Source organism: Balaenoptera musculus, chromosome 1 (genome assembly GCF_009873245.2).
Source record: "Balaenoptera musculus isolate JJ_BM4_2016_0621 chromosome 1, mBalMus1.pri.v3, whole genome shotgun sequence".
NCBI classification, from domain to species: Eukaryota; Metazoa; Chordata; class Mammalia; order Artiodactyla; family Balaenopteridae; genus Balaenoptera; species Balaenoptera musculus.
The window spans coordinates 21349420-21376366 of record NC_045785.1 but is presented as its reverse complement, the minus strand read 5'-3'; the positions used below and the strand labels follow the sequence as shown (position 1 = coordinate 21376366).

General features: G+C 58.9%; 3 protein-coding genes across 18 annotated transcripts; 2 read left to right on the top strand and 1 right to left on the bottom strand.

The window, feature by feature from the left end:
* The first annotated feature begins 369 nt into the window (after positions 1-369).
* Positions 370-5259, top strand: FCN3 (ficolin 3). Its single transcript, XM_036851519.1, is given in 10 exon segments — positions 370-395; positions 1092-1126; positions 1422-1517; positions 1864-1908; positions 2137-2169; positions 2392-2519; positions 3629-3758; positions 3865-3962; positions 3964-4000; positions 5018-5259. Coding segments are annotated over 10 exon segments (870 nt in total).
* Positions 5260-6558: 1299 nt separating this feature from the next.
* On the top strand, positions 6559-18304 carry MAP3K6 (mitogen-activated protein kinase kinase kinase 6). 15 transcript variants are annotated; one of them, XM_036826798.1, is made up of 31 exons: positions 6584-6667; positions 6767-7338; positions 8690-8829; positions 8918-8941; positions 9217-9407; positions 9524-9692; positions 9836-9934; positions 10072-10178; positions 10601-10771; positions 10872-10984; positions 11381-11540; positions 11747-11909; positions 11986-12105; positions 12215-12264; positions 12355-12450; positions 12606-12693; positions 12776-12909; positions 13303-13430; positions 13670-13806; positions 14136-14241; positions 14730-14887; positions 14991-15183; positions 15289-15427; positions 15721-15880; positions 16049-16225; positions 16505-16610; positions 16880-17051; positions 17138-17250; positions 17338-17411; positions 17702-17778; positions 18001-18304. In XM_036826798.1, the coding sequence occupies exons 2-31, from the start codon at positions 6996-6998 to the stop codon at positions 18089-18091; spliced, it is 3999 nt and encodes a 1332-aa protein (XP_036682693.1). In that variant the 5' UTR covers positions 6584-6667; positions 6767-6995; the 3' UTR covers positions 18092-18304. The 15 variants fall into 15 exon arrangements, 10 of the variants coding, with proteins under 10 accessions (XP_036682747.1, XP_036682776.1, XP_036682731.1 ...); XR_005016573.1 differs by having other exon boundaries at positions 6560-7338; positions 17509-17778; positions 18001-18072; XR_005016575.1 differs by having other exon boundaries at positions 6561-7338; positions 17481-17778; positions 18001-18072.
* A 171-nt stretch (positions 18305-18475) lies between these two features.
* On the bottom strand, positions 18476-26947 carry SYTL1 (synaptotagmin like 1). Of its 2 annotated transcripts, none has more exons than XM_036865039.1 (15): positions 26827-26947; positions 24422-24650; positions 23304-23452; positions 23009-23081; positions 22882-22927; positions 22391-22463; positions 22062-22165; positions 21794-21907; positions 21390-21556; positions 21021-21117; positions 20522-20680; positions 20154-20232; positions 19930-20029; positions 18916-19121; positions 18476-18707 (listed from the first exon to the last, which is right to left on the bottom strand). In XM_036865039.1, exons 2-15 carry the CDS (start codon positions 24610-24612, stop codon positions 18568-18570), a joined length of 1698 nt encoding a protein of 565 aa, XP_036720934.1. In that variant the 5' UTR covers positions 24613-24650; positions 26827-26947; the 3' UTR covers positions 18476-18567. The 2 variants fall into 2 exon arrangements, with proteins under 2 accessions (XP_036720934.1, XP_036720944.1); XM_036865049.1 differs by lacking the exon at positions 26827-26947 and adding an exon at positions 25653-25696 and having other exon boundaries at positions 18488-18707.

Sequence of the window (26947 nt, the reverse complement as noted above, 5' to 3'; positions counted from 1 at the left end):
CTGGCAAACTTGGCCTCTACCTTCCCTACACCCTCTTGAACCTCAGCCTTCCCCACCCCCACAAGCACTGGGCCTGGAAAAAGGAGGCCCTCAGGGAGGGTTTGAGGAAGGAATGAATGAGTGAATGAATGAATGAGCCTTTCCTCTCCTCCCCTCCCCTATCACCAGAGGTCCCTCTCCAGCTCAGACCTCACCACTCACATCTGGACCAAGGCTGCTGCCTCTTCACTGGCCTCCCAGCCTCCACGCCTGCCCTGCACGGTCTGCCCATTCGATGGCCTATATTAGCAGCTATTTTCTAGGCACTGCCAGGGGCTTTTCAGCGGACCTGAGGGTGGGCATGAAGTCACCTTGCTAAGGGGGGCGGGCATGGGCTTGGGCAAAATCTGTGGCATGTAAGTGCCAGAGAGAACACAAATCATGTCCTGTCTCTGGGCCCGTTTCTCCATTTTTATTCATTCGTTTAACCAACATTAACTGATCATCTGCTATGTACCAGCCTATAACCCAGGGCCAGTAATAACGACCACGAGCAGGGCTGTGTAATGATGGGAGGTGACGTACCGCACCCAGCATGACTCGTGGGGTGCAGTAGGTGCCCAACAGATGGTAGCAGCGGTCGTTCCTGATACTGGTGACAAGGATCAGGGGAGGATTCCTAATGGAGATGGCATTAGGGCTGGACCTTCATGGATGGGCAGAGCTTCACAGGGAGAGAAGAGGAGGAGGCTTCCGGATGGAAGGCAAAGACTGAGCTAAAGTTCAAAGGTTGAAAAACCCTACGTGAATCCAGAAGTCTGAAGAGATGGCTGCAGAGCCTTAGAGGCCAGGATCAGAAGTTGGACTCCATCCTGGTTGGAGCAGGCAGGGATTATGCCCATTCTCTCCAGGGCTGAGGAAGGAAATGCCCCCACCTTCTGCTGGTTCCAGCCTGGGTGGGGTGTCCCTGGGGAGGGACAACAGGAGGAAGTCTTGTTTCATGTCCTCTCACCAGCCTGGCCCCTTATAAACTGGCCTCCTCCCTCAGAGGCTCCAGCAAGATGGGCCCACCCTGGACCCCACTCTCCCTTTTGCTCCTCTTGTTTGCGCAGCCCGCCTGAGAACCCACGATGCCCCAGCTGCCCAGGTAGAGGCCTAGGGCGCCCTCTGTACCCATCTGCCCTCATTCCCTCCCTAGGTATCCTTCTGCCACCCAGGCTCACTAGCCTCAAGGAGCAGTGTGGGAGTTTGATAATCTGGGCTCTGCACAAAAACATATGCAAATAGATGCAAATGGTGAAAAACCTTGCCAGCTCCGGAAGCCAGTGTCCTGACAGCTAGAATCTGGGGGATGAACACAGAAGTGCAGAGGGGTCTGGGAGAGAAATGCCCACTCCCCCCATGCCCATCCTGTGCCCATCCAGCCCCATGTCTCCCTGCAGAAACCAGGGAACTGGAAGCCAGCAAAGTTGTCCTCCTGCCCAGTTGTCCTGGAGCCCCAGGAAGTCCTGGGGAGAAGGGAGCGCCAGGTCCTCGAGGTGAGAGATGCTGTGGAGCAGGCAGGGACCTGGCGCAAGCTGGGGAGGATGGGGTGCAGCAGTTACAGTCTGTGCTGAGAGCCCATGACAAAAGGGCAAGGAACCTACTGCGTGCCAGGCTCCAGGCTGGATGCCCAGCATCCGAAGATTGATCCTGTAAGGTAGGTGGTACCATCCCCATTTTGCTAGGGGGAAAGTGAGGCTCAGAGAGGATAAGCAGTTTGCCCACATTCACAGAGACAGGAAAGGCTGCAGCTGGGATTTGATTTCTGGCTCCAAATCCCTCGTTGCTTTTTCGCCCCTGACATGGGGTGGGACGTAATGCATCTCTGCCTTGGGATTTCAGGGCAACTTGGACCACCAGGCAAGATGGGCCCCAAGGGTGAGCCTGGTGAGTATGTGGGGCCAGAGGTCTTCTCTTCTTTCTTTGCTCTGTCCCTGCCTCTGCTTGGCTGCTGCTCAGGAATTGGCTATGATTTCTCTCCTGCAGAGGGGGTGGAAGGCTGGGAGGAGTGGGGAGAATTAGAAGGACCTGGGCACCCTCCCCTATGGTGGTTAATGGGCATTCCCTTGGAGGTACTCAGACCTCAGAGCCAACACTCATCTTTCCCTGGGGCAGGAGATTCAGCAAACCTGCTCTGGGGCCGGGAGAGTGAGGCCGCCTTCACAGGAGCCAGGCACTTGGAGTCAGTTGGTGCTGGGGTGTTGGTGGACCCCAGGTGTGGCCTAGCGCACCTCGGAACCCCTCTTCAGGGGTCCAAAGGAATCAAGAGGGCTCCTGGGTCCCACACTTGGCCTGTTCCATTGCCTGTGAGTGGGGTGGGGATTGGGGAATAACTTGGGGGCCCCCCTCAGTCCATCTCCCCTTCCCCAGGCCCCAGGAGCTGCCAGGAGCTGCTGAGCCGGGATGCCACCTTGAGCGGCTGGTACCATCTGTGCCTACCCGAGGGCCGAGCCCTCCCAGTCTTTTGTGACGTGGACACCACAGAGGGCGGCTGGCTGGTGAGTGAGTGTCAGGGAGAGAAGGGACTCAGAAGTCAGGCCCAGTGGGCACTTCTTCCCCTTGGCCCCTAGGGGGAGCCAGAGCCCACCAGAGCCAAGGCACCCCTTAAGCGTAACTCACTAAGGAATGAAGTCTGAGAAGACTTCACAGAGGAGATGCCATATGAGAGGGCCTTGAAGGCTGTGTAGAAGTTCTCGAGATAGATGAGGTGCAGGAGGGCATTCCAGGTAGAGGGAAAGACAAATGTAAGGAGGCAGGAGAGTACAAGAGGGTGTGGGAGGACTGTATGAATGAGCTGAGAGCAGATGGAGCGGTTGGCTGAGGTCTACTGCTGTGGGTCAAGCATGGACTGAGGGCCCCTGAAAAGACCAGTTCACAGAGGGCACTGAATGACCCACTGAGGAGTGTGGAGGGCAGTGGGGAGCCATGGAAGAGTTTTAAGCAGGGGAGGGACCAGGTCGGACATGTTTTAGAAAGAAGACTCAGGCTACACTGTGGCAGATGCATTGAGTGGGGACCAGACTGCAGGTAGGGACACAGGTTAGGGCAACTGCAGGGGTCAGGGCAGGAGAAGAGGGTGGGCAGTGGCAACAATGGAAGTAGAGGCTCTTAGACTGAAAGATATTTAGGAGAGAAACTCTGCAGGGCCTGGGGTCTGCTTGGCTTGAAGAGGAAAGTGGGGTTGGGAGGGAGCATCAGGGTAAGGCTGGGTGGGCCTCTGGAGGTGACCTCTCTGCTCTAATATCTTGATTCTTATGATAGTAAACTAAAGCAGGTTATTTTGAATCTGACCCCCAACTGGACTGACCGTCTCGGGAGGACAGGGACGATGTTTATCATTTCAGTTCCCCCAGGGCTTTCGAGGCTACAGTGTGAAGTTGAGAGTCAGTAAAAGGTAATAAGTGTGTGTAGAGCTCGTCAGCATATTCACAGGCAAGGCTCACTTGGACTCACACTTTATCAACAAGCCCCCAATCCAAAGAGGGGGTGCCTGTCCACCTGCCCCCCACAGTGCATCCACTCTCAGCTGCCTCTGCCCCCTGCTTCTCCTCATCCCATGCTCAGCCTGGAGTAATGGCTGCCGTGCTAGCCTTCTCTGCCTCCCTAGCTATTCCAGCGGTGACAGGATGGTTCCGTGGATTTCTTCTGCTCTTGGTCCTCCTACAAAGCAGGTCTTGGGAGCCAGGAGTCCGAATTCTGGCTGGGTAATGAGAATTTGCCCCAGCTTACTCTCCAGAGTAGGTTCTCAGTAGGGTCCAGGGAGCTGGAGGGGCATTTCCCTGACATTCTGACTTCCCACCTGGGATCTGAGGATTCCTCCATCTCTGCCTCCCTGTCCCCCAGGTACCTGGGAGCTGCGGGTGGAGCTGGAGGACTTTAAAGGCAACTGCACCTTTGCTCACTGTGGGGCCTTCCACCTCCTTGGGGAGGCAGGTCACTACCCAGCTAGTGCTTGGCAGGTTCTCAGAGGGCACTGCAGGTGAGCGAGCCTACAGTGGGGCCTTGGAGTAGGCAAAGAAGGTGAGGGAGGCTGGGTTCTTTCCCAGGGCTGCCACGGCCTCCATGAATGACCCAGGACAACTCCTTCCCCTCTGTGGGCCTCAGTTTCCTCATCTGAAAAATGGCAGTCGTGAGACATGGGGGTGTAGGAGTGAAGAAGCTGGGCTCTGGAGGCAAACAATCCTGAGTTTAAGTCCAGCTCTGTCATTTACTAACTATGTGACCTTGGGCAAGTCCCTTCTGGGTCAGAGCCTCAGTTTCCTCCCCTGTAAAATGGGTAAGGAGGCAGGGAGGGAGGGTGTGGGAGACCTCTGAGGCTCTGTTGAGTGTTAGCATTATCTGCCTTTTTTGTTTTTAATACTTATTCATTCATTTATTTAGGCTCTGCCAGTTCTTAGTTGCGGCACGTGGGATCTTCATTGCCGTGTGCGGGATCTTTAGTTGCGGCATGCATGTGGGATCTAGTTCCCTGACCAGAGATCGAACCCGGGCCCCCTGCATTGGTAGTGCGGAGTCTTAGCCACTGGACCACCAGGGAAGTCCCCAGCATTATCTGCTTTGGAAGAGGAACCAGAGAAGGCTTTTTTCAAAGAAACACCAGCTGTTGAGGAGAAATTTGAAAGAGGGAAGTGGTTATGAGGAGGTGCCTCAGGAGAGCCCCCTTTCCTGCCCAGGCTTCTGAGAAATCCCTCCCAGCTCCCCCTGGCACAGTTGCTCAGGCTGCAGATGGGAGCTGGGAGGAGACAAAGGAGCAAGAGGGAAGCTGAGGATTCTGGGAGGGGACAAGGTAGGCGGCAGAGCCAGTGGCTTTGGAGCCACAGTCCTGAGCTCAAGTCCCAGTGCCCCTGTGTAGCCTTGGGCAAACACCCTGGCTCCTTGGCACTGCTGTTTTCTCATGGGGCCTGAAAACATCCACCTCACAATTGCTCTGAGGCTCCTGTGAGATCATCTCTCCAAGGTGCCGGCACCTAGGTGCCTCCCATCCCCTTCCTGCCAGGGGACTCCCTGAGCTTCCACAGCAGGAAGCCCTTTACCACCTATGACACCAACCATGATACAAGCAAGAGCAACTGCGAGGTGACTGTTCGTGGTGCCTGGTATTTCAGATCCTGCTATCAGTCCAATCTCAACGGGCGCCACTGGATGTCCGAAGCCACTGCCCATAACTATGGCATTGACTGGGTCTCAGGCTGTGGCATGGGCCACCCTTACCACAGGGTTCACATAATGCTTTGCTAGGGCACCCTGGCAACAAGCAGGGTTATCTTATCTCTCCCGTACAGTTTCTGGACCCTCAGCTACCCCTCCCCATTGCTAACCATCTTTGCTCCTCTGTCCACGTTAAAAAAAAGAAAATCACTTTAGGGCTTTCCTGGTGGCACAGTGGTTGAGAATCTGCCTGCTAATGCAGGGGACACGGGTTCAGGCCCTGGTCTGGGAAGATCCCACATGCTGCGGAGCAACTAGGCCCGTGAGCCACAATTACTGAGCCTGCGCGTCTGGAGCCTGTGCTCCGCAACAAGAGAGGCCACGATAGTGAAGAGGCCCGTGCACCGCAATGAAGAGTGGTCCCCGCTTGCCGCAACTGGAGAAAGCCCTCGCACAGAAACGAAGACCCAACACAGACAAGAATAAATATAAAAATAAATAAATAAATAAATAAATAAAGATTACTAAAAGCACAATCCATTTAATTAAAAAAAAAAAAAAAAGAAAATCACTTTAACCCTTTCCTGGCTTGCAGACCTCTTCCAGTTATTGGGAAAAACTCACAAGGGCAGAGCAGGGACACAGGTTTCAGTTCCATTCAAGGAAGATATTCCTTCCAGTCAGGAAGACGGACGAATTGGCCTCAAAAGGTAGTGAGGCTTCCATCCCAAGAGGTGTGCAAGCCAAGGCCAGAGGAGCATTGAGTGGTGGACTTGGAAGGATTCAGGCATCCACTGACAATACTCTTGGGCCCCCTGGGTCCTACAAGTGGATGGTTTTGTGCTGGGAATTGCACAGCTATCTCACCCTTTCTGTTGCCCCCTCCTTGTCCCTTCTAAGTTGTCTCACACACTAATGTCTCTGGAGATCCTTTCTTTCAACAGACCCCGCAGGGGGCAGGGCCTGCAATTCCCACCTCTGCTTTAGCCCTGGCCTGGGCACACACACTCATATATATGTGTGTGTGTGTGTGTATATATATATATATATATATATATATATATAAAATATTTATTTATTTAAATCTTCTTTGCGGCATGTGGGATCTTTTAGTTGTGGCATGCGAACTCTTAGTTGTGGCATGTGGGATCTCATTCCCCGACCAGTGAGCAAACCTGGGCCCCCTGCATTGGGAGTGCGGAGTCTCAGCCACTGGACCACCAGGGAAGTCCCCCGGGCACACGTCTTACGAGTGCCTGCTGTGAGCAGTCCACAGTGGTTGGCGTGCACAGGGGCACAGGCTGTCCCGGAAGCCGCCTGTCAGAGGTTCTGGCGGGAGAGGAGGGAGGGAAGACGCCGAGTCCCGGGCCGCTAGGGAGCGGTGCTGCCCCAGGGCCGAGGGTGGAGCTTTCCCCGTCGTCCAGGAAAGGGCTGGGCCCGGCCTACATGTGAGGGCAGGAGAGAGCGACTGCCGGCGCTCTCCTGCGGAATCCGGGTGGTGAGCACTGCCTGACCGATTCCCGGGATCTCCCACGTGACTCTGAGTCGCGGATCATCGGATGCCCAAGATTCCCGGGACCCCAATGCCCGATTTCAGATCCTCAGGACCTTACAAGTCAGAGGCCGGATTTCGCCCTGGACACCAGATTCCCAAACGGGACCTCCGGCCGGACTCCGGATCTCCAGATCTCCAAATCTTCAGATCCCGTAGGAGATTCCCGATCCTGACCTGATTCCCGATCCCGAGATCCCGGTATCTGTTGTCCCTGGCTCCTGTCCCGCCCCGGGTGCCCAAAGCCCGGCGCCCGACGCCCGAGCGCCCCCGCATGGCGGGGCAGTGCCTGAGGTCCGAAGCCGCGGAGCGCGCCGGCAGCTGCTGGCAGGACCCGCTGGCCGAGGCGCTGAGCCGGGGCCGGGCGCTCGCGGCGTCCCCGGGCCGGGGCTGCGCGCGAAGCCGGCCGCTTAGCGTGGTCTACGTGTTGACCCGGGAGCCGCAGCCCTTAGAGGACCCCGAGACTGGAGCCGAGGCGGAACCGCTGCCTCTGCGCTGCCTGCGTGAGGCCTGCGCGCAGCTCCCCGGACCGCGGCCACGACCTCAGCTGCGCAGCCTGCCTTTTGGGACCCTGGCGCTGGGAGAAACCTCAGCGCTCGATTCCTTCTACAACGCGGGTGAGCGCTCCTGGGGGCGGGGCGGGGCGCTGGGGCGGGGCTTAGGGTCTTGGGAGGAGCCAAAGGGGCGTGGCTCGGCGACTCCCGGGAGACCCCGAGGTGTGGGGTGTAGGGGGCTATGCGGGCATAAAGTGAGCTAAAGTCTAGGGGCTCGAGGCGGGGCCGTGATAAAAGCGGAGTTTAGGGGATCTGGAGCACGGCCGGACTCGGGCAGGGATTTAGCGGGTCCAGATCTGGCTCGGGGTTCAGGGTTGGAGCGAGCTTAAGCACTCTGGAGTCGGCACCGTGCCTAGGGAGAGGCTGGGAGCGGGGCAGGGTGTGGTATCTCAGGAGTGGGATTGGAGAACTCAGCCTCGGGATGATCTCGCACGGAGCTCATGACGGAGAATCCTGGGAGGTGGAACTTGGACTGGGGAAAGGAGCCGTAACATGTGGGCCTGGAATTCAGGGGTCCTATACTACTTCCGAGGATCCAGCTGGAGAGGCAGAAAGAGAAGTGAAGGGGACCAACTGCCCAACTGCACTGGATTCCAGGCGAGGGAGCTTGGGTTATGAGACCCCCAGTAGTTCCGAGAGAATGGGCCCAGCTGGGGCGTGCTGGAGGCGGAGCAGGGTCGTCCGGGGGCGGGACCAGAAGGCGGCTATTCCCGCGCGGGTCACCCCGCCCTCTCGCCATCCCGGACGCCCCGCCCCCGATACTTATTTGTTCATGCAAGAGTCCAGTAACCGTACTTGCAGGATGTCCATAAAACCTCAGCCTAAAAATGAAGGCTGACTCGACCTTGAGGACACAAAGACACACACACAGAGTCACAGACTCACAAATCGTACATATCTTGATTCACATAAACTGTCGCAGACACTGTCACACACAGAGATACAGACACAGCAAGCTGCACACACACAGAGGCACAGTGTACACGCACAGGGCATGTGTGTATACACATGTGTGTACACACAGCACACTGCTCGTGCCAGCCCCTTTCAAGAGACTGGATTGAGAACCCAGGGAAGGGGACTTTTATCTTTGCACAACTCCTGCCTCTCAGATGGCCTAGAACAGGCTCCAGACTGGTGCACAGCCTCCCCTTCTCTGTGCCCAGTGTCCGCAGGCTCTGAACAGTGGGATATGAGTCATAGCCCAGGGAGCTCCACTCCTTTCCTTGCAATACTATAGATACAAATTCTGTATGAGCCAGAGGGACCCTAAAAGGGGGAAACTGAGGCCCAGAGCAAAACTGGACCCTGCTGGAGTCAAAATGGGAAGGCAGGCTGAGCCAGGATGGATCCCCAGGCTCCTTCCCCACAAGCTGGGCTTCAGGGCTCAGGGCCCCCACCCGTGTGCCCGCAGATGTGGTGGTGCTGGAGGTGAGCAGCTCCCTGGCGCAGCCCTCCCTGTTCTACCACCTGGGTGTGCGGGAGAGCTTCAGCATGACCAACAACGTGCTCCTCTGCTCCCAGGCCGACCTCCCTGACCTGCAGGCCCTGCGGGTAGGTGGCCAGCGGGCTGGTGGGGGCCGGCACAGAGCTGGGGTGGCCCTACTCAGAACACCAGTATCTGAATGTCTGTCCCCCGCAGGAGGACATTTTCCAGAAGAACTCGGTGAGCAGAAACCACCCCTACTCCAATGTGCCCTTTGACCTCCATTATGACCTCTGACCTCCACTATCTTTCCTGGCCTCCTCATTCCTCTCTGACCTCCCTAGTGCCCCCTGACATCCATGTGACCCTTTGTTCCCTATTGTCTCCCTTCATGAAGTGTGCCCCTTCCCTGCTATTTTAGTCCCCACTGGTGCTGACCTCTGACCCCCTCACTGCCCCTCTCTAACCTGGTACTGACCTCTGACCTCCACTGATTCCCACCTCCCTCCCACCAGGATTCCGTTGGCAGCTACACGCTGATCCCCTATGTGGTGACAGCCACTGGTCGGGTGCTATGTGGAGATGCGGGCCTCCTGAGGGGCCTGGCTGATGGCCTGGTACAGGCTGGGGTGGGCACTGAGGTGCTGCTCACACCCCTGGTGGGCCGGCTTGCCCGCCTGCTGGAGGCCACGCCCACAGACTCCTGGTAATGGGGGCCCTCAGCAGGTGCACCGGGAGGAGGCTGGTGAGGGTACAGTGGGCTGGGGCTGAGGGGCAAGCCCGGCCATTCTCTCTCCCCCCTTTCCCTGCCGTGGACGTCAGTGGCTATTTCCGGGAGACCATTCGGCGGGACATCCGGCAGGCGCGGGAGCGGTTCAGCGGGCAGCAGCTGCGGCAGGAGCTGGCTCGCCTGCAGCGGAGACTGGACAGCATAGAGCTGCTCAGCCCAGACATCATCATGAACCTGCTGCTCTCCTACCGTGATGTGCAGGTGTGTGCAGAGAGGCGGGCAGTGGGGGCAGCGGCATTCAGTGTCGGACAAACCCGAGTCCAGCTCCTGGACTCACTTGCTCACTGGTGGCTTTGAACAAATTATCTGACATCTCTGAGCCTCGGTTTCCTTGTCTGTAATAGGGGATGATCATGTCTCCCAGGGCAGCTGGGAGGCTGGGGCACACAGTGGGTTCTCCGTGTGAGGTGTGGTGTCTACACTACCTGCTGGGCCTGAAGGAGGTGTGCAGAGGATGGTGGGTGGGAAGATGGGGTGTCGGGGTGGGAGGGGACCCCAGCTCAAGGTTTACCTCGGGGTCCGTGGGCCGATGGGACCCACCAGCGGCCATCAGGCCAGTGCGTGCTATTCCCTCCTGCAGGACTACTCAGCCATCATTGAGCTGGTGGAGACACTGCAGGCCTTGCCCACCTGTGACGTGGCCGAGCAGCACAATGTCTGCTTCCACTACACATTTGCCCTCAACCGGTGGGTAGCAGAGCAAGGCTCAGGTCATAGCACATGGGGACATGGGTCTCTGCTGTGCAAAGTCATTGCTGTCTGCAATCACTGCTGTTCAAGGAATTTGCTGACCAAGGTCACACTGATGTCAAATGGTCCCTATTGTTCTGTTCTTGCTGCCCAGGGTCGGGTGGGGTGGTGGTGCTGCCCTTGGAGTGGTCACAGCTATCCAAGGTCACTGCTCCTCAGAGTCATTGCAGCTAGAAATCACTTCCATCTGGGATTACTACCTCTAGAAAGATCAGAGCTGACCAGAGTCACTGCTATTCTGGGTTCATGATTGTCAGGCCCTTGGAAGGGTCCCTGCTGTTCAGGGTCTGGGGGTTCCTAGACAGAGAGTGGAGGCAGGGCCATCAAGTGGGTCCCCAGCCTTCTTCCCCTTCCCCTAGGAGGAACAGGCCTGGGGACCGGGAGAAGGCACTGGCTGTGCTGCTGCCACTGGTACAGTTTGAGGGCTCAGTGGCACCTGACCTATATTGCATGTGTGGCCGTATCTATAAGGACATGTTCTTCAGCTCTGACTTCCAGGATGCTGGGCACCGGGAGCAGGCCTATCACTGGTAAGGGGCCCAAACAAGTGGACAGTGGGCTGAGCTAGAGGGATGAGGAATGGGGCTGTGGGCATCAGTCCAGCCCCGCGTCCTCCCACCCTTACCCCAGGTATCGCAAGGCTTTTGATGTAGAGCCCAGCCTCCACTCGGGCATCAACGCAGCTGTGCTTCTCATTGCCGCCGGGCAGCGCTTTGAGGACTCCAAGGAGCTCCGGCTCATAGGTGAACCCCAATCCTGCACCCCTATCCCCTACCCACAGGAGCTCAGAGAGGCCTGGGGAGAGGGCAGGGAGAGAAGACACTGGGCTGGAGCTGAGGCCGACTCCATCCCCTTTTGGACCTGTTCTGCCTGAACCTACCCCTGTCCTGGGCCTTCGTGAGCCCTTGAGCCCACAGCTGTTCCTAAGCTCACACCTGTGTTCCTTACACACTGAATTCCATGTACACTTGTTCCCAAACCCTCACCTGTGCCTGAGCTCCTACTCCCACCTGAGATCTGGCCACACCTAAGTTTTTACCCATTTCTATGTTCCTGCCCACATGAATTTTGTGGCCTACACCTGGGCTTTGCCCAAAGTTGTAATTACATTCAATACAACCCATGCCCCTCCCTCCCAGGCATGAAGCTGGGCTGCCTGCTGGCCCGAAAAGGCTGTGTGGAGAAGATGCAGTATTACTGGGATGTTGGCTTCTACCTGGGAGCTCAGATCCTTGCCAATGACCTCACCCAGGTGGCACTGGCTGCAGAGCAGCTGTACAAGCTCAATGCCCCCGTATGGTAGGTGGCCCCTTCTGTGGTGGTCCTGGGCTGGCCTGGGCTGTCAGCTTCTGCACCTATATCCACTGGCATCTAGTCTGAACCTCTTTCAGACCAGTGCCCATGGCACCCAATGGCCACATTCTGGCTGCATCCAAGCCAGTCTACTCTCCCTGGCAGTACTAGCTGGTGCCTGGGCTGAGTTGAGGACAAGGTTGTGTCTGCAGGTACCTGGTGTCTGTGATGGAAACCTTCCTGCTGTACCAGCACTTCAGACCCACACTAGAGCCTCCTGGAGAAACCCCACACCATGCCCACTTCTGGCTCCACTTTTTGCTACAGTCCTGCCAGCCACTCAAGATGACTTGTTCCCAAGGGGAGCAGTGCTTGGTGAGGCCCGTGGGGTGTGGGACCTGAGAGAGGGGCAGGCCCCTTTTGACCAACCCCTCTCCCCTGTCATCTGCAGGTGCTGGTCCTGGAGATGAATAAGGTGCTGCTACCGGCCAGGCTGGAGGCTCAGGGTACCAACCCGGTGAGCACAGTGACAGTGAGCCTGCTGGAGCCCGGTAAGCAGGTGATATCGCCGGTGAGTCACCCCCATTCACATCTATGCACCCCTTCTCTCTAGCCTTTCCCCCATCCCCAGACCCCTCTCCTGGTCCCCACACCCCTCTCGGACCTTTTTCTTCTCACAGGACATTCCCTCCAGCTGGACCTTCCCGGTGGCCTCCATCAGCGGTGTCAGGTGAGAGGGGAGACCTGGGGGAGGTCGGGCGGGGGCGGGGGGGGGTGCTGCTGGGCTGCCCGGCTCACTGGGGTTCTTCATCCCTTCCAGCGTGTCGAAGCGAGACGAGCGCTGCTGCTTCCTCTACGGGCTTCCCCCGGCTCAGGACGTCCAGCTGTGCTTCCCCAGCGGAGGGCACTGCCAGTGGTGCGCGCAGCCCTTCGGGGTCAGGGTGCTCTGAGGGCAAGGGTGCTCGGTGTATTGAGGGAAAGGAAGGGATATGCTCCCTGGGTGCTCTCGGCAAAGAGGGGACAGTTTCCGCCCAAGGTGCCCCTCCCATCTGTCTGATCTCGGCCCCTCAGGTTCTGCGGGCTGATTCAGGCCTTGGTGAAGAATCCGGACTCCACGGCGGCCACAGAGGAGGCGGAGGGCAGAGGGGAGGTACTGGAGGTGAGGAAGGGGTTGCTGGGAGCTTGAGGAGGGGGAAGGGCTGAGGGCCCAGGTGAACCCCGCATCTCACCCGCCCCCCCAGTTTGATTATGAGTACACGGAGTCGGGAGAGCGGCTGGTGCTGGGCAAGGGCACCTACGGGGTGGTGTACGCCGGCCGCGATCGGCGCACGCGGGTGCGCATCGCCATCAAGGAGATCCCGGAGCGGGACAGCAGGTCTGGGACCTGAGGCCACGCGGGCGGGGCTCAGGGCTCGGGGTGGGGGACCAGGTGGGCGGGTCAAATGGGCGGGACCGCGAGTTGAGAGGGTCCTGTGGGCGGGACTGCAGGCGGAGGTGACGCGGATGCCCAAGTGGTCGAGCCGAGTGCGCGGGCTCACAGAAGCGAGAGTACGAGCCCAGTGGGCCCAGGCCTGTACGCAGAACTGCAGGGACCCGGAGGGTGGGCTGCGGTCTGGAGGGGCGTGTGGGCTGGGTGATTACGTTGCGGAAGGTCGGGGGCCGGGGTGCTGGTGGGAGGGGCAGATCCTGGGGGCCTGCCTTGCTGGCGCTGGGCTGTCAGCATCTCTGCCCCAAGCTGGCCTGTTCTTCACTCCCTACCTGCCCCCAGGTTCTCTCAGCCACTGCATGAAGAGATCGCTCTGCACAAACGCCTGCGCCACAAGAACATCGTGCGCTATCTGGGCTCAGCCAGTCAGGGCGGCTACCTCAAGATCTTCATGGAGGAAGTGCCTGGAGGTTCCTGCCCTGTGTGGGATGGGAATGGAACTGGAGTTGTGGGGCATGGGGCTGGAGCCAAGCAGGGGTGGAGAACCCTCCGGGAAAATGAACCCTGGCGTGTGTGGGCGGTGTAGCCCAGAATTAGCTGAGGCAGTGCAGTTGGGTGATGGAGTCTGGGCCATGGCCTGGCCTTTGAGCAGAGAGCTATGGGCTGGAGTAGGTGGGTGCCAATTATGACCTTGGACTCATCTTCCCAGGCAGCCTGTCCTCCTTGCTGCGGTCAGTGTGGGGACCCCTGCAGGACAACGAGAGCACCATCAGTTTCTACACCCGCCAGATCCTGCAGGGACTCGGCTACCTGCACGACAACCGCATCGTGCATCGAGATATCAAGGTCAGCGTGTAGCTGGCTCACCCTGGTGGGGGTGGGGGTGGGTGGGAAGGAAGAGATATGGCCCCAGACAGAGGCTGGCAGTTTAGACTAAGTGGGCAGACCCTTTGCAAAGGGTTGGGGAATTCATCAAGAAGGTTCCCCAGAGAAGGCAAGAAGTTCAGATCGGAAGCTAACTTCCAGAGGGGGATAAGTGGGATGGCAGGGGGAGGAGGTTGATAGAGGCAGGGTCAGGCTGGGAGTCCCAGGAGTCGGGGTCTCGGGATAGGGTCCTGTTCTGGCACCAGGAGCCCAGCCTGATGTCCGCTGAGCACAATGTCCACTCTACTCAGGGGGACAACGTACTGATCAACACCTTCAGCGGGCTGCTCAAGATTTCCGACTTTGGTACCTCCAAGCGACTAGCAGGCATCACACCCTGCACTGAGACCTTCACAGGTAACAGGGGGTGGGGTGGTGAATGGGGTTGCTGACATGGGGCGGAGAACTCTTGGGACCTTCCAGGGAATGCTGTTTCTCCTGGGCATGGAGTTAGAGTCCTAATGGGGGATGGAACCCGGGGCAGGTGATTGAGCCAGGGGTGAGGTGATAGAATCTAGAACTGGAGCTTGGATAGCTGATGACATTGAATTTAGTCCCTGAAACGGAGCCCAGAAGTGTTGACGTGGTCTAAAGGTCAAAGCAGATGATGCAATCCAGGATAGATGATGGCACCTACTGTGGATGATGGAGCCCATGAACGTGATGGAGCCTGAGATGAGTGAGGAGACTCAGGATAGATGTTTGATGACCAGGGGAGGTGATAGGAACTGTTTTGGATACTAAAGTTCAGAGTGAATGCAGGTGGCCAGAGGATGATAGAGCCCCCTGCCGCCCCCACAGTGACAAAGCCTAGATGCGCATTATTGCTACTGCTCCTGTCCTAGGGACCCTACAATATATGGCCCCAGAAGTCATTGACCAGGGCCCACGAGGGTATGGGAAGGCGGCGGACATCTGGTCATTGGGCTGCACTGTAATCGAGATGGCCACAGGTCACCCACCCTTCCACGAGCTGGGGAGCCCGCAGGCTGCCATGTTTCAGGTGAGATCCCTCAGGGCCTGGCTTATGAGGTGGGGTGGGGACAGACTGGGCCCTGAACACCTCTAAACTTGTCCCTTGTGTCCCCTCCCTGCCCTCTTCCCAGGTGGGCATGTACAAGGTGCACCCACCAATGCCCATTTCTCTGTCAGCCGAGGCTCAAGCCTTCCTCCTCCGAACTTTTGAGCCAGACCCACGCCTCCGAGCCAGTGCTCAAGCACTGCTGGAGGACCCCTTCCTGCAACCTGGGAAGAGGAGCTGCCGCCCCGGCTCCCCCCAACATGCTCTAAGGTCCTCAGGTACTAAGTGGGTGGAGGGAGTGAGCACGCTGGGGTGAGGGCAGAGGAGCTGTGGAGGTGAGAGGGCTCAGGGGGCCCCGGCTGACAACCTTGTCCCTCCCTCAGACGCCCCTTCCGCCAGCCCCACTCCTTCAGCTGACTTGACCTCCCAGTCCCAGACATTCCCACGCCCTCAGGCACCCTCTCAGCACCCTCCCAGTCCCCCCAAGCGCTGCCTCAGTTATGGGGACACCTGCCAGCTCCGGTAAGAACCCAGGGTCCTGGGGTGGGTTTGCTTCATCTGGTTTTGTCCTGGTACACTCCCTCCAGAAAAAGCCCTCCTTGGGGACTTGGGCACTTTGACCACTTGCAAGGATGGCATTTGGTGCCCTCCTCCCAAATGCTCTTACTTATATTTATTGTGCCCTCTCAATGCTGAGTTCATCTCTTTTATCCCTGTGAGGTGGGCATGAAAGTAAAAGCCAGGATTCAAACTCTGGGGTGGAAGTGGCTGGTGTTGCTGCCCTCCCTCCATCAGCTGCTCTTCACTGCACCCAGGGTGCCTGAGGAGCCTGGGGCCGAGGAGCCCGCGTCCCCTGAGGAGAGCTCGGGGCTGAGCCTCCTGCACCAAGAGAGCAAGCGCCGGGCCATGTTGGCCACAGTACTGGAGCAGGAGCTGCAGGCCCTGGCGGAGAGTCTCTGCCTGGAGCAAGAACAGGTGGGCGGCTCGCCCCGGCGCCCCCTGCTGGTCGAGCACCAACAGGACTCCTGCTGAAGGCCTCCCCCGTCCCTCCGCTCCCCACCCCACCGCGCCCCGCACCCTCCCACCAGCATCTCCCCCGGCTCAGGCGGGAATACTCGCTGATGACCTTCTCTTCCTCTTCAGGGTTCCCATCTGGGGAGGAATCATGCGGAACAGCTACTGCGCTGCCTCAGGGCGCACATCCACACTCCCAACCGCCGGCAGCTGGCCCAGCAGCTGCGGGAGCTGCAAGGGCAGCTTCGGGCCCAGGGCCTTGGGCCCGAGATTCTGCAAGGACCGCTCTTCGCCTTCCCGGATGCGGTGAGGGAGCTTTCTCAGTTAGGGCTGCCCAATAAGAGGTAGTGAGCTCCCCATGCTTGGGAATGTACAAGGACTTGATGTTGCAAGATTCCATGTCTTCCCAGATAGAACCATCGGGAAAGGGACAGCTGCCCAGTCCTAGCTTCCTAGCCCCTCTTTTGATCCCAAGCCCGCCCACCCCACTTGCCTCCAATAGAAGACTTTCTAGGCCTTTCCAACTCAAGCCCCATCTCTGTTTGAAGCTCAGCAGTCTCAGCCGCACCCTTCCTCCTGCTCCAGGTGAAGCAGATCCTCCACAGGCGCCAGATCCGCCCACACTGGATGTTCGTGCTGGACTCGCTGCTCAGCCGTGCTGTGCGGGCAGCCCTGGCTGTTCTGGCCCCAGGTGGGTGGGGGATTGGAGCCTGCCTGCCTGCCTGCGGGGTGAGGGTGTGATCCTTGGGGGCGTGGTGAACACAAATTGGGCAGGTTGGGGCGTGGTCAGTGAGGCCCCGGCTTGACCCGGCACCAAGCAGGGGGATGGCGTAACCAAATGGATATCTCCCAGGCTGACACTGCCTAGCCCGTGCCCAGAGCCCCGCGTCCTCTGCCGATGTCTGGGGTCCTAAATGGGCATTCTCGCCCTGCCTGAGTTCACCCCACTCGGATTGGCAGAGGCGGAAAAGGAGGCAGTCCCACCGAAGTCGGAGGAGTCCAATAAAGAAGAGGAGTCCCAGCGGATGCAGCAGGAGACCCCAGTCCAGCAGAACCCGCTCCCAGGGGAACCCGAGCAGGGCACCCCACCTTCGATGGTGCAGCTGGGCCTCTTGCGAGCAGAGACCGATAGGTACAGCTTCTGGGACTCGCCCATAGCCTCTGCAGGAGCTTCACCCCTACGCCCCCTCCATTCTATTGCCTTCTGCCTTCTAACAGGCTTCGAGATGTCCTGGCTGAGAAGGAACGGGAGTGCCAGGTCCTAGTGCAGCTAACCCTACGGCACGCCAGTGGAGAGGCCAGGACCTGGGCCCTGGCCTCAGAGCCCCCAGGTGAGTGGGAGCAGCTCAAATGGTGGGTGTGAGGCAGCTTCTTGGCAGAGGCATCCTTGGGTTCACCAGCTGACTTCTCCCTGACAGCTGCTCTCACAGTGGACCAGGGCCTGGTGCAGTGGCTACAGGAACTGAATGTGGATTCAGGCACCATCCAGACGGTGAGTGGGCGAGTACTGGCAGTCCCTGACCCCCACCAACCAAAGACTCCATCTATGCCCATCTTTCAGCTCTTCTCACTTTCTCCCTCTGATGCAGAGAATCTCAATACTGAATGAGCACTTTGTATATGCCTCCCATTGGACAGATGAGAAAACTGAGGCCCAGAAAGGAGTGTGATCTGTCCTAGCATGTTGGTAGTAGAACAGAGCTAGTTCCTGGGTCTCTGGACCCACCTTTCTCTGATTTTACCTCTCCCTGTTTCTGTGTATGTGTCTTTGTCCACAACTAGCTACTGAACCACAGCTTCACCCTCCATGCCTTACTGACCTGTGCCACTAGAGATGACCTCATCTACACACGCATCAGGTATGTCCTGGGCCCTTGAGGGATAACCCACACATATGGCCTCATGCTGTCCAGATCCTGACACCACTCCCCTAGTTACAGGCCTGCCTGGGTTCCTCTCTGAAAACTATAGGGACCCTAGGGTCCCTTGGGGACAGAGGGGGCATCAGGCAGACAGTGGGTACCAGAGAGAGAGCCCAGGGCCTTCTTCTGCCTGAGCCTCATTGAGCCTGGTACCCCCAGGGGAGGGATGATATGCCGCATCTGGAGAGCCATCTTGGCACAGCGAGCAAGATCCACGCCAGTTACCCCTGGCCCGCAGGAGGCTGAATGAGGACATCGGAGACAGAAGGCCAGACCCAAGGATGGATGAATGCAGGAAACACAAGAGGCTTCTGACACACCTGCCCCAGGACCCAGGGGCAACTGGAGGAGGCCAGGTGGGCGGGGGGCAGGGTAGGGCCCAAGCCTAGCCCCAGTGGGGGGAACCAACCAGAGAGGTGCCTCAAGCTCACGGAGTACCAGCAGGCAAAGACTATTAAACAATACTTTTGTACCCTTGGGCCTTGGCAATGTCTGAAGTATGGGGAGGAGTCCTAGGACCAGCTCCCTAAGGTCTTTATGTCTGAGTCTAAAGTTCCTTCATCTGGCCCTCTTCACTTTCCTCCTATCATTGCCCTCCCCACACTCCCACCCCCAAGCCGACAACAGCCCCTTGTTGCCCTCAGAATAGACTTTATTGACTTTAGCCAAGGGCAGGCCCTGAGATGGGGGTCCAGAAAGAGGGGTTTTGTAGGGCTTGTAGGGCAGCTATGTCCTGGGGGCCAGGTTGGTTCTGAGGGGCAGAAGGCCATCCACCCACACACATGGCCGCTCCAGGAGGGTCTGCCACAGCTGCCTCTCCTCAGGTGTGGAGTCCATCCAGGGCACCTGGAGCCCATAGCTGCTGCCTAGATGTGGGCGGGCAGGGGTGGAAGACATGGTCACGCTGGACACCCCAGGTCCCAAGGAACACCTGCCTGGTCCCAGATCATGCACTGTCACCCCCACATTCTCCGTGGATACCAAAGCTCAGGAAAGGACAGAGAAGTGCCCAGGGCCACGTGTCAAGCCCCTGCCTCCTAGCATCGGGTCCCCTCAGGGCTCTGCCCCACTCACCGGTGCCCAGGCTGAGGCGTGTGCCCCCCAGCTGGCGACTGGCCAGGGGCCCATGGTCCCAGAGAGAGAGCTCAGCACAGGCCTGGAGCAGGTCAGCAGGGCCGAAGCCATCATAAACCATGGTGTGATTGAACATGGGGCTGAGGCTGCGTCGCACCACCCTTGTCCGTTGGCGGCTGGCCCGGCTGTCATCAGGCAGCACCAAACTGTGGGGAGGTGGGGTGGCATCAAGTGGCCACCCCCTCACACTCCCCAGAACCAACCGGTCACCGAGTCCTACCCATACTTCCTCACAATGTCCACGTCCTCTGGCTCCTGCCTGAGAACTGGCCTCAAACCCTCAGTATCCTGGGACCTTTGCGCCAACCTCCTCTCAGATCTCCTGCCTTTAAAAGTTATAACACCTATTCACAGGACCCCAGAGTAATGTCTCTGAAATGCAGTTCTGCTACTCCTCAGCTCAATCACCTTCACAGCCCCCCAGAAGTAGTTTCCAAACTTTTTAAAGCCTTGGAGCCCTTTCTGCAAGACAAAAATATTACTCAGAAGTACAAAACCTAAAAGAAAAACAATGCCTCTTGTTGAATCAAGGCTGGGAACTCAGAACCTCATTGGCCTACCTCTATTTTACTCTCTGAGGGTGGGACAGCACCTGGAGGCACCCCTAGAATTCCTCCGGTGCTTACTTTCAAAACCACTGAACTGCAAGTTGAGGACCAAACCCCACAGCCTGGCTTTCCAGGTCCTCCATGGACAGGCCCCTGAGCCCTCCCAGGTCTCAGCCTCAGCTCTCCAACAAGTCCTATGCTCCAGTCACTGAAATGCAGCTGTTCAGAGGAGTGCTCAACTCTCCTGACTCCAGGCCTTTGCTCAAGCCGTCCCCTCCACCTCTGCTCAGCGGTCAAAACCCAGAGTGGTGAATCAAGGGTGGGTGATTAGAAGGGGTTTGTTGAAGCTGGGGAGCTCCACTGCATGAGAAGGGAAGGGAAGCGGGGAAGTACCGATGCCCCTCACCATTGTATGTAGGTATCCAGGGATCCTGGGCGCAGAGGCACGAGGTCCTGAGCTTCCTTCACCCAGAAGTGCAGCTCCCCGCTCAGGGGCAGTCCTGCACCTGCGAAAGAGGCTCAGCTCAGGCCCTGCCCCAAGGACAGACACTTGTCCCTCACCCTTGCGGGACAGAGATTCCCTGCCTCTCAAGGCCCGTCCAGCTTGGCCTCTCGCCGGCGGTCACTCACCCTCAGAGCCAGCGGGCACGTACTTGAGGGACAGAGAGAGCAGTCCGCGGCTGGGAAGGTCGTCGGGAGAGGGCGGGACCTGCGAGAGGCGGGCTCGTCAGGGGGTGGGGACAAAGTCCTAGGGAAAAGGGGCCGGAAGGGAGCGGAGTCTCCACACACCGACGGGGCGGGCCTATCGGGGAGGGGTCTTGGAGGGGGCTGCCGAGAGAACGGCCTGGGGAATCCGAGAGCCCCGCCACCGGCAGTCAGGGACAGACCTCTGCATGGGGCCGTAAGGTTTCGAGGCTGAGGGAGACTGGGGGAAAGCCCAGTGCGGTAAAGGCGGGAGATCTGTGTCGCGGGTCTACCCGCGCGGGCCAGCTGCTCACCCGGGGCTGCAGGGGGAGCCAGGTGGGCTCGGAGTCCCAGTCCCACGTGTCCAGGGGCACTTCGACTTCGCCCAGAAAGATGTTGCGACCCAGGCTTTCGCGGTGCCACACGGACAGGCTCAGCACGCGGCCCCGGAGCTCGGCCTGCGGGACGGAGTACTGGGGACAGGAGGTGCACTTTAATGAAGCAGCGTCGATGGCCCCGGCCTCAATGTTGCGGGAGTGTTGGCTGGGGCTTATCCTACCACGCTCCTTGCTGGAAGGAATCCTGGGGAGCCCCGGACGGTATTAATGGGGGTCTGGACAAGCGCCGCGCCCACCTCTAGACTGACATGTTGGAGAGCGCGTTAATGCGAGGCCCTCCCTGCCGTTCCTCCCGCAGAACGGAGGATTGGAGCGACCGGCAATGACGACACCATGGCTGCCCCTGCCACCCGGTCCCCGCAGGAAGGGGCGTTCGGTTCATTAATGGGGGGCCGCCCTGGCGTCGCAGCCTCACCCAGAGAGTCTCGTTGAAGACCGGGTTCAGATTCCGTTTCTTCACTGAGGTCTTGCGCTTGCTCTGCTTATCCGGGAGGAGTTTGCTTTTGACGTAGCTGGAGAGGGGCAGGTGAGGACCGGAGGTGAAGGGGGACCCCTTTACCCCTCCAGCCCCTTCCAGCGCCTACTCCCCAGCCACAGCCGGGAACGCAGCTTCGCGTGCCAGGCCTCGTGCAGCGCTTTACAGGAGTTATCTCACCCAGCTCCCGCGTCTACCAAGAACGTTATTCCCATTTTGAAGATGAGGAAACTGAGGCCAAGAAAAGCGGTGGGGTTGGGCAGTGAGAGCGGCTCCCTAGTGCCCCTCCTCGCGGGGTCAGACACTCACGGGTCGGAGCGGCGGCGCCGGGCGGCGGCCAGGCCCTGGCACTGGATCACGTGCACGCGCAGCTCGGCGGCACCCGGCTCATAGCGCAGCGCGAAGTGCAGAGAGCCGCGGACCTGCACCGCGCCCGCCTCCGCCTCCCCGGACAGGCTCATTTGGCTGCTGCTCAGCTGCGGGCGGAGGGTGGGGAGGTCAGGGCGGGCTGCGGGGCTCACGTCGGGGCCGGGGAAGGGGAGCGCGGAGGGTTCAGATGGGGGGGAAGGGGGGTAAAGTGAGGTAGCTTGCCTGGAGGCTGGAGTGTCAGGTCCGGGGGTCAAGGGAGGGGTCATGCAGGGGCAACGCCTCGGGATACGGGGAGGGGAGGCGCACCCCACCCCCACCCCAGGCCTTCTCCCTCACCCCCTCACCGTGGAGGAGTTGAGGCTGGACATGGAGGAGCTGCTGCTGAGCACGCGGTCGAGTGACAGGTCGGGCCCCGGGGCCTCCTCCCCATTCTCCAGGATCTCGGACGCCTCCTGGGTCTGAGAAGGGGGTAAGTGACGGGGGCGCCCCCTAACGCCCCGCCCCTCCCGCGACCGCTCTCGGTCCCGGACGGCTCGCAGCCTCGGGCAGCTGCACTCCCCGCCTAGAGTCTGCTCCGGGTCTTGAGAGCAGCCGCGGGCCGCTCCCGCCTACCTGGGCAGGCGGGGGCTGCGGCTCCTCCTCTCCCCTCGACGGAGGCTCCAGCTCGGGGTCAGCCTCCTCAGCAGCGAAGACCTGAACGCCCCCGGGGCCAGGGGCTGGGAGGGGCACAAACAGCTCAGCGAGCCCCTCCCCTGCCCGCCCTGCCCCTGAGCAAATTTGGAAGGACTGGTTTACAACCCCCATTCAGACCTCAGTGCTGCCCTGCGGTCGCCACCCCCTAAGCAGGACGAGGAAGGTGAACACAGGTGGCTGGGGTCACTTAGAGCTGCCTCTGATCCCCGCAACCTCTCTGTGCTCCCAACACACACCTTCCCACTCACCTTCTTGGGCCTGAGGCTCCTCCTCATGATCTGAAGCCTTTGGGGGGACATATGGTGAGGGGAAACCAGGTCCCTGAAAGAAGCAAGGGGTAGAAGTCACAGAGGGGGCCAGTGGTGAAGGGGTCAGAGGTTCCAGCTTCAGATTTTGCACTGCCCTCAGGGCAGAGCTGGCAACTAGCTGCAGGACCAGTCTGGCCTGTACTTCACACCCCTTCACACTTCAGGGCCTGCCCTACCTAACTCCCAGGGTCCCTTTGGTGGCATCTGAGTCTTGGACCTCACCCAGCTCAGTCCACACTCCACCCCTAGTAACCAATTCAGAGTTTCCTTTAGAGGATGGGCCCACACCCCCATTTGACAGAGGAGGATGACAGAGGCCCAGGCCAGGGTCTCCTGATTCTCAGGCTGGGCTCTTTCCCCAGCACATCCCACCTCCATGCCAGGGACACTGTACATTCATTCATTAGCCCATTCAGTCATTCATTACTCACCTCAGCCTCGCTGAACCTCTCTTGGGGGGCCTCGTCCATGGGGAGCCTGGGAGGAGGGAGAGGTATAGTCAGAGATGGGCCCCAGGTGACTGGGAGGCACCCTCCACTCCCTGCCATGCCTCCTCACCTGGGCTCCGGCGCCTCTTCGGTCTCTTTCCCAGCAGCCTCAGCCTCCGCATCGCTGCCCTGAGCCTGGTCTCCTGCACCCAGGTGAGAAGTTCTGTGAAACTCTCTTCTCAGGATGTCTGGCCCTTGGAGATGCCCACCCACCTCCTGTAGCCCATGGAGGGGTGGTGCCCACTCAAAGTCACACAGTGCCAGGGGCAGCTGGAACTGAAACCAGGGGCCCTCTCTCCTTGTCCACATACACCCGGTGACCTGGGCTGCCCAAGGCGTGCCCCACTCTGGGGAGCTCCTCTCACCCCTGGAGCCCTTCTTCCTGCGGATGGAGGCGCGAACAAGGTCAGAGCCAAGGTGGGCGTGGTGGTGCCGCTGGAAGCGTGCTTCCTGGAACCAGTCCCCTGTAAGGATCTTCAGCTGCCCAGGGTCTGCCAGCGATGTCCGGAGCTTGCTGGAGGATGGGGGAGGGCGTGGCTGTCACCACCCAGGCAATCAACATTATTGCTACCCACTCTGTGCCAGGCCCTGTACCTGGGGCCAGGGATACAACAGCAAATCAGACTTGATCCCTGCTTTGGAGGAGCTCAGGTTGGTGGGGAGACTGAGTCCAGAATAGACAAGTACACTATAGTGAGGTAGAGCCATGATGTATGTAAGAGGGCCAGCTTTGCCTGTGAGAATACTGGAGGGCTTCCCAGAGGAGGTGACATGTGAATTGCTCTTAAATGACAAATTGGAGTTCTCCAGGTAGAGAAGAAAAATAATTATTATTCATTAAATGACTGTGTATAATACTTCCTAATTCTATGAGGTAGGGCTCGTTAGCTCCATTTTACAGATGAGGAGAGTGGTGCTGGTACAAGCTAGGAAGTGTCTGTCCCCAAACACTACTTGTAAGTAAGTCCCATGCTGCTCTGCCATTGTGCTCTTCCAGGCAGGAGAAACATCATAAAAGCGAAGGGTGTGTTCGGGGACTGTGGATCACCCGAGTGGCTGTAGTGGACATTTTGTGTATGTGTGTCAGGGGGTGAGGCTTACTGGTGGAGGAGGCTGGCAGGGTCCAACCAGGGAGGCCTTGTGGACCACGCTTCGGAGCTTGCCCCTGACAGGAGATGCTGAGGAACCATGTGAGGTTTCAGGAGAGGATATTAAAGACAGATCTGGAGAGTCCCAGCTGCAGCATGGAGGGGGGGCCAGAAAGGGCGAGCCCGGAGGCAGGGAGGCCGGCAAGGGAGCTGGTGCAGCCACCCTGGGAGAGGTGATGAACTGAGCCGGCCAAGGGTGGAGTGGACCAGTGGGCAAAAACAAGATCTACCCAGTTATCTGCCAGGCTGCACATTGGTAGGAGAGAGGGTGGGAGTCACCCAAGCCCCCCAGTGCCTGAGGCCCCTTCCTCTGGGGCTCCCCTACTCTGCCTTACCTGACCCGTCCCTCCTCCAGCTGGCGCAAGTGAGCATCTCGCTTCAGGACCTTGGCAATAGCCTCTTGCTCCTCCTCTGTCAGGAAACTGAGATCCAATAGCCCATCAGCCTCAGGCTGTGGCTCATGTGCCATGAGGAGGCCAGGCAGGGACCAGAGCCCCTTTTCAGATGGGTGGCCCCTCTGGGGCATCAGCTGGGGCAGCGCCCAGGCTGGGCACACGTGGCTCCCTGGGGGCAGAGCAAGGGTCAGGTAAAGGCCTGCCCATATACAGGGCACATCCTGGAGCCAATTGCCTTTTCTGCCCAAATATACACCCCCCATGGTGGGCAGGGTACAAGCCCAGGAAGGCTGAGATCAAGGTGGCATGAGATGCACTCATGGACACATGCATACAGAGACCCATGAACATACTCAGGGACACACTCAAAGACATGTAGACATGTACATGTGCACACTGATACATGTAGATATAGTTCCCCACAGTGAGATGCACACCTGGTCACACATGCACACTGACACCTATATAAAGACAGGCTCATGCATACCCGGTCCCCCATAAAGGGCCCTATGCAGTCACAGGCCCAGATCCATGTCCAGACCAAGAGATGTATGTAACATATCCTTAAACCTGTACACAGGCACATGCACACAGGGGAGACAAGGACCCACAGACGGGTTCACCTATACAAGAATAAGTCCAGGGACAAAGACCTGTCCTTAGATATATACAAATCACACACACTTTTGCACACACATACTGTATCCCCCAAGCTAGATTGTGAGCTCCTTGAAGTCAGGGACAGGGCCTCATCCTCAAAGCCAGAACTGTGCACACAGCAGATGGTTAGTAAAAGTTTGACTAGTTAAATGCAGAAATACATGCACCTGCACACACATGGGAAATGCACACACATGAACACGCAGCCAGACGCACAGGTGCACACACATATCTGCTCACCACCCTGCCCTGGGAATCTCCCAACTTGGGTCCTTTCCCTCCACCCTGCTCTGGCCTATTGGGCCTTCCTGTCTGAGGCAACCTCCTGCCAGCTCACAGCCTAACTTCTTCCCCTGGAGGTAACTGCTGCACCCACTCCCACGGGGGCCTCCAGCCCAAGGTTGCCCCTGCTGCCAGCCCTGCCCCCTGGCCTGGAGCCCCTCCCTAGACCTCTTAACTCTGGTCACATGGGTTCCCCACGCCCTGACCCAGGACCTGGCTGGGGTGGGACCTGGTGGTGGAGGCCGAGTGCTGCAAAGCAGCTCAGGTACCACGGTGACTCCGGAAGGAAAACATTTGCCCAGCCCCGAGGGGCGTGTGGACGTGGCAAGGGGCCTGTGACTGGGCCGTGGGCAGAGCCGTGGCCTGAGCCCACTGGGCGGTCTCTCTTCTCCTCCCGCCCCTTTAGTCCCCTCCCTCCTGGGGCACCAGGCAGGGCTGAGATGGGAAGAGGACGCTCAGCAGGCAGGTCCTGGCTTGTGCCTGCCGCCAGCCTGCACTCTGTCCTCCCAGCTGAGTCAGCGAGCCCCTCGAGCGAGCCCTCTCCCCCTGCTGCCCCACCCTCACCCGGGGGGTGGGTGGGTGTCTCTATCGGGTGTTGTGTATGACGCTGTGGAAATGCCTGTGTGACCCATGTTAACAGCATTTCCTGAACATCTACTGTGTGCAGGTCCTGGGTGTTGCAGACGCACTGTTGAGGGCTCTTCTGGGGCCTGTGTGTGAGCCTGTGTGGCTGGCCCTGTGTTACCCGGTGCCGCTGTGAGTCTCTGTTCAGCAGGCGTCTGCGGACTGTGGGATCTGGGAGGCTGTATATTTTGTGGGTGTGAATGTGGTATCACTGCATGTGTGTCTGGGCGTCATGTCACAGTGTGGTGCTGCATGGGGGACTGTCATCTGTGTGATATGTTCTGTGACTTTCTGGGCAACAGCGCAGTGGGGTGTGTGCGCGCGCGCGCGCGCGCGTGTGTGTGTGTGTGTGTGTGTGTGTGACTGGGCTGTGTGTTGTGGTGTGTACGCTGGTGCCCTGGGGGCCACCAGGTGTGTGTGTATGAGTATGGAGGTGGAGGGACGTTCCACAGAACTGACCCTGCCCGCCCTTGTCCTGAGGTCTGCTTGGGCTGGGCTGTGGGCATCTGAGCCCAGGGTCCCCAGCAGCACACCCCTCCCTGCAGTCCCCTCTGGTTCCAGAGGCAGAATCCAGTGTCTGGTCCTCCCCACTCTGTTTCAACACTTATGGGACAGACCCATCGGTCAGTTTAAGGGTCTGTCCGTCTGTCTGGCTGTTCCAGCCCCAGACACGCTCCACCTCCCCCACCCCTAGGTCCTAGAGGGTGCTCAGGTTACCAGGTGGCAGTGCCCACCCCTCGGGACACTGGCAGGGGCCCTCTGGCCCCGAGGTGTATTACCTGTAGGGGTCCAGTATGGAGGGGATACCTTTGTCGGGTAACTCTGGCTCCCCTGGCAGCTGAGTTTCAGGGACCAGAAGAAGAGCAATGAGGGCCTAAGGCTGACTCAACCGGCAGCCCA